Genomic DNA, 11106 nt, shown 5'->3' with positions numbered 1-11106 from the left:
GGAGCTTAGTGGCATTGCTTCTTTCTATTTGGGACTGGGGCTCCGTATATTCTTCGTATCTATCCGTACCTTGCCAGACTTCATTATGGGAAAACAGGTAGACATTAGTGATATTTCATTCTAGACCCTCGCATCATCCAATCTGACAGACCACTTCCCACGCCATCCACATATGACGCAACCCGCTATACACACTCCTGACTCAATTCACAATTCAAGCTTCATCGCATAACAAGCACACGCACACATGTACGTTGGTGGTATGCCCCATCCACGGTACGCACATCTCCCATCCACAACCCCCCGGACGCGGCTCGTCTTCACCGCGAGGAACACCCGGTATCCGTGTATTCCGTCCGAACGATCATGACCAGCGGCAAAATACCGATATGGTCTCGATCGACCCAATTATCGGGCACATCTATCCCTCAAGCAATGCCGCTTGTAGCGTGTAGCATAGCATAGCACAGTAAACCTCGCATTTGCTTTTCCAGTTTCTGTCTGCACTAAAACAGACCCATCATTCATTTCTCATCATCCGCATCTAGAACATCCACATCCAATTCTTCCATCACCCCAAGCACAACTGCCAGATTTTCCATAAAGCCATTCACAGAGACACGCAGCATGCGATTCGTCGTCGCGCGGTAGGTCGTCTCCAGCACGGTTTTGGCTTCTTCGTCGGCGGTTTGCTCTTTGGTTGGCGTTGTCAGGGCGAAACTGCGCTTGACGAAGGGGGAGAGCTCGGTGTCGACTTCGAGAGTGCGGAGGGCAGCGGATGCAAGGCGATTGGTGGGGAGAGGGAGGGAGATTGTGCTGTCGAGATTTATCGTTGGTTAGTGGTGTTGATGTGCTATGGACAAGGGGAGTTTGGCTCTTCTTACAGGGTGTAAGGGAACTCGGTGGAGGTTCCGTTGGATGCCATTATGGTAAGTGTATGTAGTTCCTGAGAGTGAAGTATTCCAAGGGGAGTGTAATGGAAGCAGCAAGTCGAATTACTCGTAAAAAGAGCGCAACGCTGGTGAGAAAGATTGATATTGAGGCGGGGAAAGAGTGGGATGTGCGATAAGGCATGAGTAAGCATGGTGGCCTCAGGCTACAACAAGTGTATCTGATAATATGGCCTAGCGACGTCGGCCAGCTTGTGATTTCTCGCAAGCTGTATTGTCAAGCATTTCGGTCATTATACTCTAATTGAGTACTGTAGTTCTGGTGCTGGGTAGCCAAGTTACGCCATTGCTAATATGATATGGAAAGGTTGAAGGCAATGGAGTTATCGTCGAGCAGTTTTCTAACCTATTTATAATGTAACTGTTCACTTTCCTTTATCAAGTACTAGGCAGAAAATGAGTGTGACCTCAAGACATTACAATTATTCTGGTATAAAAGTATATATACGGCAGGCGGAACTCTTCCAAGGCTGCTCTCCTAGGCCCAACAATAGAAGATTCGCTCGAATGTACAACAGAAGGAGCCCTCCCACCAAGTCATGACTTCGTTAAGGTTTCCCTGATCGAAGGTTTCCATGACGCATCACTGAGCATTGGGTGTTTGTCGTGGGAGAAAGCAAGGATTATTTAAACCGGTCATCCTTTACAGAAGGGGAAGGACAGACTGAAGGTTGGCGAGACCACCTGGGCTATTGTCAGCGATGTTCTCTTCAAACCTTTTCGAATCAACTCACCGTTCTGGCTGAGGAGGCCCAGGATGTTCTCAAGGGCGCCGGCGGTCAGGTCACCTTGGAAGGGTCAGTAAGCTTACTTTACTATTCATGCTCAGAATGTCACTTACCGCTCTGGATCTTGGCGACAAGAGTCTCAGAAAGACCAGAAAGGTCGGTGATGTCGCGCTTCAGGTTGACGTCTGGTATACCGTTAGCTATTGTACATTGATCTAGGTAAGGTATCTATACATACCAGCAGAGACAACGCCGCTGGCTGCTCCCTTGACAGTGCCGACGGCTCCGCCAGCCACGTTGACGACAGGGGAGGCGACAGAGTTGACAGCAGCACCGGCTGTCTTGACAACGGGCGAAGCAACACCTTCGACAGTGTTGACGGCTCCATCAACGACGTGTCCAACAGTGTTAACAGCACCGCCGGTAACACCCCCAACGGTGCCAGCGGCATCACCGGCGATTCCGACCACAGGTGTAGCAACGCCACCGACAGTACCAGTAAGGTCACGCTTGTTGGAGGGAAGCAGCTGGGTCAGCTTGCCTTCAATGGTGGAAAGTTCTACATATCTTTATATTAGTAGGTCTCCCTAGCAGAGATTCACGGCCATAGGTAGCATACCGTCTTTCAGACCAGTGAGGTCGGTGCTAGCGCAGCCAACAAGACCACCGACAACATTGTCGACTTTTCCGAGAACGCCGGTCAGCTGGCTAAGCGTAGACTGAACGGTAGTATCCACAACCGGGATAGCAGCGGCAGAGACAGTGCCAGCGAGGGCAAGAGAAGCAGCAATTCCAGTGAACTTCATTGTGATGTGTTGGGTATTTGAATAAGAGGATAAAGAAAGTTAATGAGTGTATTGTAGTTGCAAGAAAGGAGTGAATGAGGGCTTGAGGTTTGAGAGAACGACTGACACTGAGCGAAGTGCTTGAAGAGAGAAAGGATAGCAACAGGACAGACACTCCATTAAATACACAACGCTGGAAGAAATTTCGTGAGCTGAGCTTTGATTCAGGGGAAGCTGGCAATGAAGCTGACTTCCATATCCATTGAATCGGGCACCTTAGGAGCTGGCACAAATGAGGATCGACATCGCGATCCAATGACACCACTCCGTCGTTTCAGATGGGATGGTAGAGCGTCATTCATCCGATGAGCTTAATCCAAGCCCGAAGTTATTAAGAATATAGCAGGCAAATGATGCCAGCCTGCTCTGACCAGAAGGGTTTGTAGAATACAGAACCATTTCCATTCATGCTATGCTGAAATCACAGACGGTGTCTGTTAGTAGATGCATATTATGGTACTGAAAAGCGTTGGGGGATTGTTCGTTTCTCACATCGTAGTATGCCATGACCAAATTTCAGGCATAAATCGATAGTGCTTGATGTGGGCGGGTATAGATTGGCCTCTGTTCCTTCCTCCTACCTTGGGATAGGGATTCAATAGTGAAATCTTAAAAGGTACTCCACTCCGAATGCGATTGCCGATGATGGTCAAGACTGTCGCTTTGGCAGCAATGCGGAGGTTAATGTCTGTATCTCATTAAACCTCCGTGGGTGTGGTGGGGCTCGCCCAGGAACCCCGCGGAACCTTATCCTGTATATTCCTGTTCTGGTCAACATGGTGATCATTGAACCAGACGTTTCAAAGGCTCATAGTCAGCTGTTAGCTCAGTGAAGTAATCAATTCTCCCGTTCCAGTTGAAGAAAGCGTTTTAGTTGAAGGGAAGCGTTTGGTAGGAGCAATAATGAATGAGCAGGTTACTACTAATCGCGTAGTCCTATATCGCGTAATCATATTTAGACTCTCAGGCAAAAAGGGGCATGAACCCAGCGTCGCGCTGAATCTTACCTTCAACAATGGCAAGGTGATGGTGTGGCAAGTGATTTAGGTTCACAAAAAAGCCAGCCGCTGTCTGCTTGCCAGCTTGCCAGCTTGCCAGGCAGTAGTACCTCCATCCCTGTCGATCCGATCCACCCACTACATTTTCGAGAACCGTTGTTGGGCAGGGCGATCAGCATGACGATAAGGCGCAGATTCCAACCACAATCGGATTGTTAACCACTCATACGCTAACCGGGTATAGCCTCCCCACTAAATATCATTTTTGAGACGGCCATGCAATACATCATTCGTGTTCGCGGTCGCTCAATCACCCCGTCATCGGCCGAGATTCAGACGAAAGTATCAATCAGAAAGCACATCCGGTCCTGCCTTTTGCCTATTACCGAGCGAAATTATTCCAGTAGTAATCGTATGCCCTGGTGGATTAAGTACTTCAGTAGCTCTGTTAGATAGTTACTAGTCAGGCACAGGACTTAGCCTGGCTTGGCTTTAAGCTGCCCAATGAGTGACGTCAGACTCTAGGAGGTTTCAATTGACAAAGTCCACACCAGTGTCTTTATTTTGTTGCGATGGGCTGAGATGGGAAGAGTATGTGCGTAGTGGTAAGGGTACTAGCAGTCTGCGCCAAGTGAGGCGTTGGTGTGGAAGGATCAACAGGTAACCTGAACTCAAAAGGGTGAGCGGGAACTGCAGCGTTCCAGAACTGTTTGTGGTTCATCGTCCCCTAATTTTCGTGCATGCTCTGGGAAGGAATAGTAGTAGCTGCTGTATTCATATCTGTAGCCTGTTTTCTCTATCAATTACTGGCATTCATAATGCTGCGCGATTGTTGATTGTTCGTTGTTAGCACCATCTTGATGCGACGTCGAATACATGTGGTCCGTTATATATATATATCGAGATATATCGAGACAAATAACTTCAGGCAGGTGAAGTAAATCCTGGCTTTGGTTGCGGCAATGAACACAACCAGGAATGACAGAGAAAAGGTTATGTGAGGGCTAGCTGAAGAAGAAGTCCGGACTGTGAGACCATACTGATGAGGGGATCAAGTTGATGCGACAACCATCCTGACACCCACAACAATGGCCGCAAAACAAACAAATGTCACGGGGCGGTCACATGGACAGGTGTGCAGATGTTTGTGGCTGGTGAAGGATGAGTGCGGCGCCCGTTTGTTTGGTCTGTTTGCCTGTGGGGAGGCAAGAAGGACTGACTAAGGTGACAGTCCTGTGACGGCCAGGGACATCACCGGAGCTACGGCGGCCTGAGGCATTATACGTTGTCCTGTCAACGGCGGCCGCTAAGCCGGATCAGGGGAATCACAACATAACAGCAGCCACTGAGCGTGCATCGCAGTTGCCCCCCAAAGCAGACTCATCGGCCTCGAGCCTATCTTCTTCTCGTGCGGCCAACTTTTCCCTCACTTCCTCTCCTCTCTCTTCCCCTCACGCTCCGCACTGTCGGTCTCCAGCCTCTACCGCTCCCTGTCCGGGCTCGTGTATATCTTCCTCCTCCTCCCCTGGACTTCCTCGTGCTATCCTTACCCTATCGGCACCCGTGTCTTATTTGCATCGCCGTTTGTTTAGGAGCGCCAACAGATCAGATCATGAGCCTTTAGTTCAGACCTGTTATTTTGTTTACTTCTCTATCCATTGACAGAGCTCCCTCTACTCCTTTCAATTGCAGCATTGCATCTCTTGACAGGTTCATCTTGTCAAGTCTTTCCTTTCTTCTATTCCTCTGACTACACCTTGCCCCCATTAGCGACTATTGTTTTGGTTGTCGCATCACCACAGTCAAGATGGCTACCAACAGTGGATATGGGCAAGTGATTGAATATATTCAAGGTTCGTTAGCTTCCTTTCATTGCGAACGAGCATATCGGATTCACTACAGCTGGAAATTCCGTCGCCAGTGGAAGTGATTCTCTGCAGCTTGCTAAGCGTTCGGGCAAAACAGATCGTCTCTACCTCGCCTCCTACGATAACCCTCCTGATGCACGAACCCCGTTTCCTTATCCCCTCGAGCAGCCGAGGTCACCGTCCAAGCGCTCTGCGAGGGCTCAGCCTAGCACTCCTAGCAAGAAGCGCAGCCCTGTCTATTTCACAGTAGATGATGTCTTGCTGTACAACTCCTTCCATGCGGATTTCGGCCCTCTACACATTGGTCACTTGTATCGTTTTGCGGTCCAGTTCCACGAGATCCTCGGGGAGCCTGAGAACCGTGACCGTGCAGTGGTATTCTACTCGAAGACGGATGCACGAAGCCGTGCCAATGCGGCCTGCCTGGTTGCCTGCTACATGGTCCTCATCCAGGCCTGGCCTCCGCACCTGGCTCTAGCACCTATCGCGCAAGCCGATCCTCCATACATGCCCTTCCGTGATGCTGGATATAGTCAGGCGGATTTCATCCTAAACATCCAGGATGTCGTCTATGGTGTGTGGAAGGCTAAGGAGCAGTCGCTTTGTAGCCTCAGGGACTTTAGTCTTGAAGAGTATGTATGACCCCAGTGGCTCTCATTGACTTTGCTGACAACAATGTCAGGTATGAGAAGTTTGAGCGTGTTGACATGGGCGATTTCAACTGGATCACCCCGCAGTTCCTCGCTTTCGCTTCGCCGCAGCACCAACCGATTGCGCCAATCCCTCAAAACACGCCCGAGTTTGCGGCGCTTCCATCGACCGTCTCCGAAGTCCTTTCTTCGAAGCTACCTCTTCCTTTCAAAAATGTCCTGGCGCACTTCTCATCCCGCAACATTGGTCTTGTTGTCAGACTGAACTCCGAATTGTACTCCCCCTCGTACTTCACGGCTCTGGGTATCACCCATGTGGATATGATCTTCGAAGACGGAACCTGCCCTCCCCTGCCACTTGTCCGTCGTTTTATCAAGATGGCACACGAGACGATCAGTAAGAAGAAGGGCATTGCTGTTCACTGCAAGGCCGGCCTGGGACGGACTGGCTGCTTGATCGGCGCATACCTGATCTACAGATACGGGTTCACCGCCAACGAGATTATTGCTTTTATGAGATTCATGCGGCCAGGCATGGTGGTCGGTCCTCAGCAGCACTGGCTACACCTCAACCAGGGTTCTTTCCGCGAGTGGTGGTACGAAGATTCGATGAAGGAGAAGCTGGCTCAGATGCAGGCTGCTCCCATCACTCCTGGACGGCCAACTACCAGACAGCGGGCCAATGGACCTGTCGCCACGCCGCCGAACAACGGCCACTCAAAGCGTGCTGCACTTGGCGAGATCGACCATAACGAAGGTGCTGGAACCCAGGCGGAAGAGTACCTTCCCGCACCCACTCCTGGACAGCCCCGCAAATCACATAGAAAAGATTCTCGCCATCACCCCTATGCCCGTACCACATCTGGAAGCTTGGTTGTGGACAAGGATGGCAATAAGAATGGCGAACAGACCAGCCACAGACACCACCGTCTCAGCAACGACAGCAGTGAGAGTGAAGAGGAGATTCAATTGCGTATGTTGGCGAAGCGTTCCTCGAGATCCCCTGTCGCATCTCCTAGTCAGCGGTCTGTTAGTTACTCGGCTACGGTAACTGCTAGCTACACCCTGAACGACGACGATCGAGAGAATTGGGGCGATGCTGCCGCTTATGCAGCACCGAAGACTCCTGTGAGCACCAAGAGTGGCAGTGGAGCGATTGCAGTAACAAAGGTTCGGACGAGCCCCAGGCGTGCCACAGACAGCAGGAGTGAGACGAAGGTCCGGAAGGCTAGCGGCCGCGTTGGTAGCGCCGGGAGTCCCACGCGGGTGAAATAAACGCCTCACCGGCGCAGGTATACTTCTTTTCTTCTCCGCGCTCTTGAGCCTTTTCAGATATCCTTTTCTTCGCATTTCTACTTTCTGCCTATTGTTGCTGCCGGGGTATAATATGTGCATAGTCCCGAGCATTTTCTCTTCTTTGCTACCTGCGCTTTGACTTCTACACTTTCTTTTTTTTGGCAATTCTCCGGTGCGGTTGTGGGTGTTGGGTTCGGGTGCAAAATCCATGGGTCTGGGTGTGCGTGTTTACGGCGTCTGGTTACACTGTTGATGGCCATATGATATCTAGAAGTTGGTCTGGAATACACCAAGTCTTTGATGGACACATGATGTTTATAGTGTGTCGAGTGACTGTTATCGATCAAACGCGTTTCTCTGTACGTATATGATCTACGTCGATATGACCGATTCGTTATGACCTGTCTTTCTGAGAAGGGGTAAATGCTTCGTCAAATTTGGTCAATGATAGGCATGTATCCGGTAGAGTTGTTGGCAGAATGCTCGCTGTCCATGCAAGTAGTTTATCGACCTGCCCCCACTACCCTTCGTACCGAGTGATGCAACGAAGTACTTGATTTCGCACGCAAATACTATGCATCACATCGTCTCTGTTAGGTAGCGATCATTTGCATATCTCCAACTGCGAAGCTATGCCTTCCGAAGTAGCATACAGCAGCCACTCCCATTTGACATGGTCGTCTATCCCAGAGACGGCCCAACCAAGCAGCTTCGTGATCCCTTACGACGCCAGATAAACCAAGTTATGCAGATAACAATAGTATATTTGCTCGACTAGGCCAATTGTCGAACTTAGTGGAACTGAGAGTGGTGTTTGCTATCCTTTTCCCTATGATAATGGCTCCGTTGCTCAATTGGACAGCTTTGAACCTTTCGCCTATAGGTTCAGGTTAGTTATCCTTTATAACAAAAAGCATTGTTAGTCTAACGGTTATGATACTCGCCTTCCAAGCGAGTGGCCGGGGTTCGACTCCCCGACAATGCATTCTTTTTCTTTTTCTTCGGCGGAATACTCCCCGTCCTGCAGAGACTTCTCTAGTCGTGATAATTGGTTTATCAATTTGAATGCAATTTTCAATAGAATACTTTTTGAATTACACGGGTGGTGAGATAAATTGCAGATCCTGTTTCTCTTGTACAGCTTGGTAACCAACTTGTGTCGGTCGTGAAAGCGGGTTTGCATGCTAGTATATGACTCCCTACCGACACGTAGAGCCATGCCTTTCATGAGTCAAGAACTATAACTTTACTCAAAGGAGATACATATCCCATTAATCTTTCGCTCTCTTTATCAAGACAGATGTTTATACCTTCTATCCAGACCATATACAGCCCCTTTCATACCCAAACGACCAAGAACATCTACCCACACTAGCACCTCCCCTCCAAGTGCACCCGAATCATATCCCGATACTCCCTCGCCCTCGGCGTACTCTCCTCAATCCCCTGCACCTTCGCCGCATCATCCCAAAGTCTCAACTTGACCATCTCATCACGTAACGGATCCGTCTCGAAGGCCTCTAACTCAGCGCCCTTGAACGGCCCGCCCTGGAACTCTAGTGATTTCTTCGATGCGGACGACAATGTCTCGTAGTATGCTTTATTTGTGGCGGTAAGGTATCTATTCCGGTTGATCATTATATTATCAGCTCGAAAGTTTAAAGACAGTAGTAGTAGATGTTAGGCTAGGAGAGAATAATACCGCTTCGCAGGAACATGACTCTCCACTAACCGACAAACCCTCTCACTGAAACCCAGTGAACGAAGATATTCCGCTCCGATGGTTTCGTGGCCCACTCGACCGACGTTCTCGGTGCTGTTACTGTTATTGGATATCAGGTTCATTCGGACTTCCGTTGTGGATGAGAGGGGGATGATTTGGCCGATATCGTGGAGGAGGGCGGCGAGGATTAGTTCGGGGGATGCGCCTGACATAGTTTGGTTTTTGAGTCTCTGTAATTTTCTATCGTTCTTCATCTTATGGTGATGATTTGGTGCTCTTGTAGTGGGGTGGAGTGTTTATCGTACCTGATTTCTGGGCTTGGTGCGCGGCTTGTAGACAGTGTTCGAGCTGACTGATGGATTCGCCGATGTAGTCGCCTTGTCCGTATTTCTCGAGGGAGTTTACGAGGTAGGTGGCTTTATCGAGGGGAGTTTCGGGAGTCATTCTGGAGAAGTAGGGGAGGAGGGAGATGTATGGAGGTGGTTTGCTTTGGGGAGAGGAGGATAATGAGGATGTGGGACTAGAGACGAAGGGGGGAGGGGTTATATAGGTACGATTTTCTGCGGGATTCATGAGCCCACGTGCTTTCGCTCTTATCAATTTTGTTTAGAGGTATTCTGGATTAGACTATAAAATATGATTTCGGTGCTGGAATGGTTGGAGATAGATTTCTTATTTGCGTCATTTAGTATGAAGTGTTGATCGTTAGATCTACATGGTTGACTGCTTCGCGATGTAGAACAGATTTTGTAAAATACTAGACTGCCGAATTGTTCGTTCCAAATATCTTCTTTCCCCTGTCCTTAGCAGGCTATACATCCACGGATTTACACCCTAATTTACGCTACGCCAGTACCGGCTGTTGACCCTCGACCGTAAGCATCGGGGAGCCATAGCCATACCGCATCCTGCCCTCTTCATACGACTCCCCCTCTTTCCGCATGTGTGTGGCAGGCCACAGCTTGCGGCGATCCTCATAGTACTGATCGTGCAGGTCACCCTCGGCCAAGCGGTTGTATGTGGCATAAATTGCGCGTCGGTCCTTGGAGCTGGTGTTGGCGCCACTTTTGTGGGCAAGGTAGGAGCCAAAAACGAGAATGTCACCTGCGTAAGATCATGGTTAATGCCTGGAATATAGCAGTCATAATAGAACAGACATACCCGGTTGCAGATTGCAAGGTGTCCATGTTTGGCTCTTGACCCACGTAGGCTCAATGCAGCGATCTTCTCCAAGGGGTACCTCCATGAGATGACTGCCATCAACCACGTCAAGCCCACCATTTTCCGAAGTCATCTCATCAACAGCAGCAAGCACTGTCAGGTGCTTTATTTTCTTGACGTGAGTATATGCATTAGCGTCGATATGCGGGGAGAAGCCACCTGCGTCGCATCAATTGGTACCCTGTCAAGTGCAGTAGGTTAACATTTCTTACCACTACCAGCGAGTTTGTAGTTAATTTTCTCTTTGAAAAGAATCATTTCCTCTGTAGCTAGCTGACGGAGAACGCTCATGATGCGTTCACCACGCAGAAAACTGTCGAAGCCAGCATGAGAATTGGCATAATTCTCAGTGCGGCAGAGAACCCTTTTGCCTTCCGCATTTACTTCCTGCAGCGGAAATTAGCTCGCCAGCCGTCTGCTAAAGAAAGGCGACACTATGATCTCACCTCATAAGGCATGTAAGTTGCATCTGGGGTTCGCGGAAGGTCATGCACTTCCTGAGTCCATTGTTGCAGGACCTTGGTCTCAGGATCATTGAAAAAGCCTCGGATGAGCAAATACCCCTTCTCCTGGTAGAACCGGAGCTGGTCCTCCGTCAGTGCATAATGGCTGTTATCCATGATGCCGGCGTTGTTGTGATGGGACTGATGCTTCGGTTCAAACCAGCAGAGAGCACATGTCCTTTTTCCTGACAGAGACTGGGGCCATCGCCCCCATAAATCCTCTATTGCGAGCCCCTTCCTCGTGAACATTACTTACATCCGGTTGCCGACCTTCATATGTCACCAAGCCGAGCCAGTGCGAAGCCCGAGTGCCAGAGTGGGGCA

General features: G+C 49.6%; 5 protein-coding genes and 1 non-coding gene across 6 annotated transcripts; 2 read left to right on the top strand and 4 right to left on the bottom strand.

The window, feature by feature from the left end:
* Nucleotides 1-47: 47 nt before the first annotated feature.
* On the bottom strand, nt 48-1011 carry BDQ94DRAFT_142772 (CTAG/PCC1 family protein). The gene is made up of 2 exons (XM_026766097.1): nt 885-1011; nt 48-816 (listed from the first exon to the last, which is right to left on the bottom strand). Exons 1-2 carry the CDS (start codon nt 923-925, stop codon nt 525-527), a joined length of 333 nt encoding a protein of 110 aa, XP_026626866.1. The 5' UTR covers nt 926-1011; the 3' UTR covers nt 48-524.
* Nucleotides 1012-1593: 582 nt separating this feature from the next.
* BDQ94DRAFT_169915 (uncharacterized protein) lies at nt 1594-2484 on the bottom strand (the record flags this gene model as incomplete). Its single annotated transcript, XM_026771376.1, has 5 exons — nt 1594-1634; nt 1685-1738; nt 1792-1863; nt 1917-2237; nt 2298-2484. 5 exons carry the CDS (start codon nt 2482-2484, stop codon nt 1594-1596), a joined length of 675 nt encoding a protein of 224 aa, XP_026626865.1.
* A 2737-nt stretch (nt 2485-5221) lies between these two features.
* On the top strand, nt 5222-7353 carry cdcA (phosphoprotein phosphatase CDC14). Its single transcript, XM_026775360.1, has 3 exons — nt 5222-5374; nt 5487-6021; nt 6072-7353. The coding sequence occupies exons 1-3, from the start codon at nt 5329-5331 to the stop codon at nt 7312-7314; spliced, it is 1824 nt and encodes a 607-aa protein (XP_026626864.1). The 5' UTR covers nt 5222-5328; the 3' UTR covers nt 7315-7353.
* An 895-nt stretch (nt 7354-8248) lies between these two features.
* On the top strand, nt 8249-8320 carry BDQ94DRAFT_t136. The gene has a single exon. It is a non-coding gene; the product is annotated as a tRNA-Gly (tRNA).
* Nucleotides 8321-8604: 284 nt separating this feature from the next.
* Nucleotides 8605-9546, bottom strand: BDQ94DRAFT_26706 (HD domain-containing protein). The gene is made up of 3 exons (XM_026775359.1): nt 9364-9546; nt 9038-9263; nt 8605-8956 (listed from the first exon to the last, which is right to left on the bottom strand). The coding sequence occupies exons 1-3, from the start codon at nt 9500-9502 to the stop codon at nt 8707-8709; spliced, it is 615 nt and encodes a 204-aa protein (XP_026626863.1). The 5' UTR covers nt 9503-9546; the 3' UTR covers nt 8605-8706.
* A 356-nt stretch (nt 9547-9902) lies between these two features.
* BDQ94DRAFT_169912 (phytanoyl-CoA dioxygenase family protein) lies at nt 9903-10899 on the bottom strand (the record flags this gene model as incomplete). The annotated part of the gene is made up of 4 exons (XM_026771375.1): nt 9903-10162; nt 10220-10438; nt 10492-10666; nt 10726-10899. 4 exons carry the CDS (start codon nt 10897-10899, stop codon nt 9903-9905), a joined length of 828 nt encoding a protein of 275 aa, XP_026626862.1.
* Nucleotides 10900-11106: the final 207 nt, after the last annotated feature.

Source organism: Aspergillus welwitschiae (genome assembly GCF_003344945.1).
Source record: "Aspergillus welwitschiae strain CBS 139.54b unplaced genomic scaffold BDQ94scaffold_14, whole genome shotgun sequence".
Taxonomy (NCBI): Eukaryota; Fungi; Ascomycota; class Eurotiomycetes; order Eurotiales; family Aspergillaceae; genus Aspergillus; species Aspergillus welwitschiae.
The sequence above is the reverse complement of the archived record's forward strand: the minus strand, read 5'-3'. Positions and strand labels throughout refer to the sequence as shown.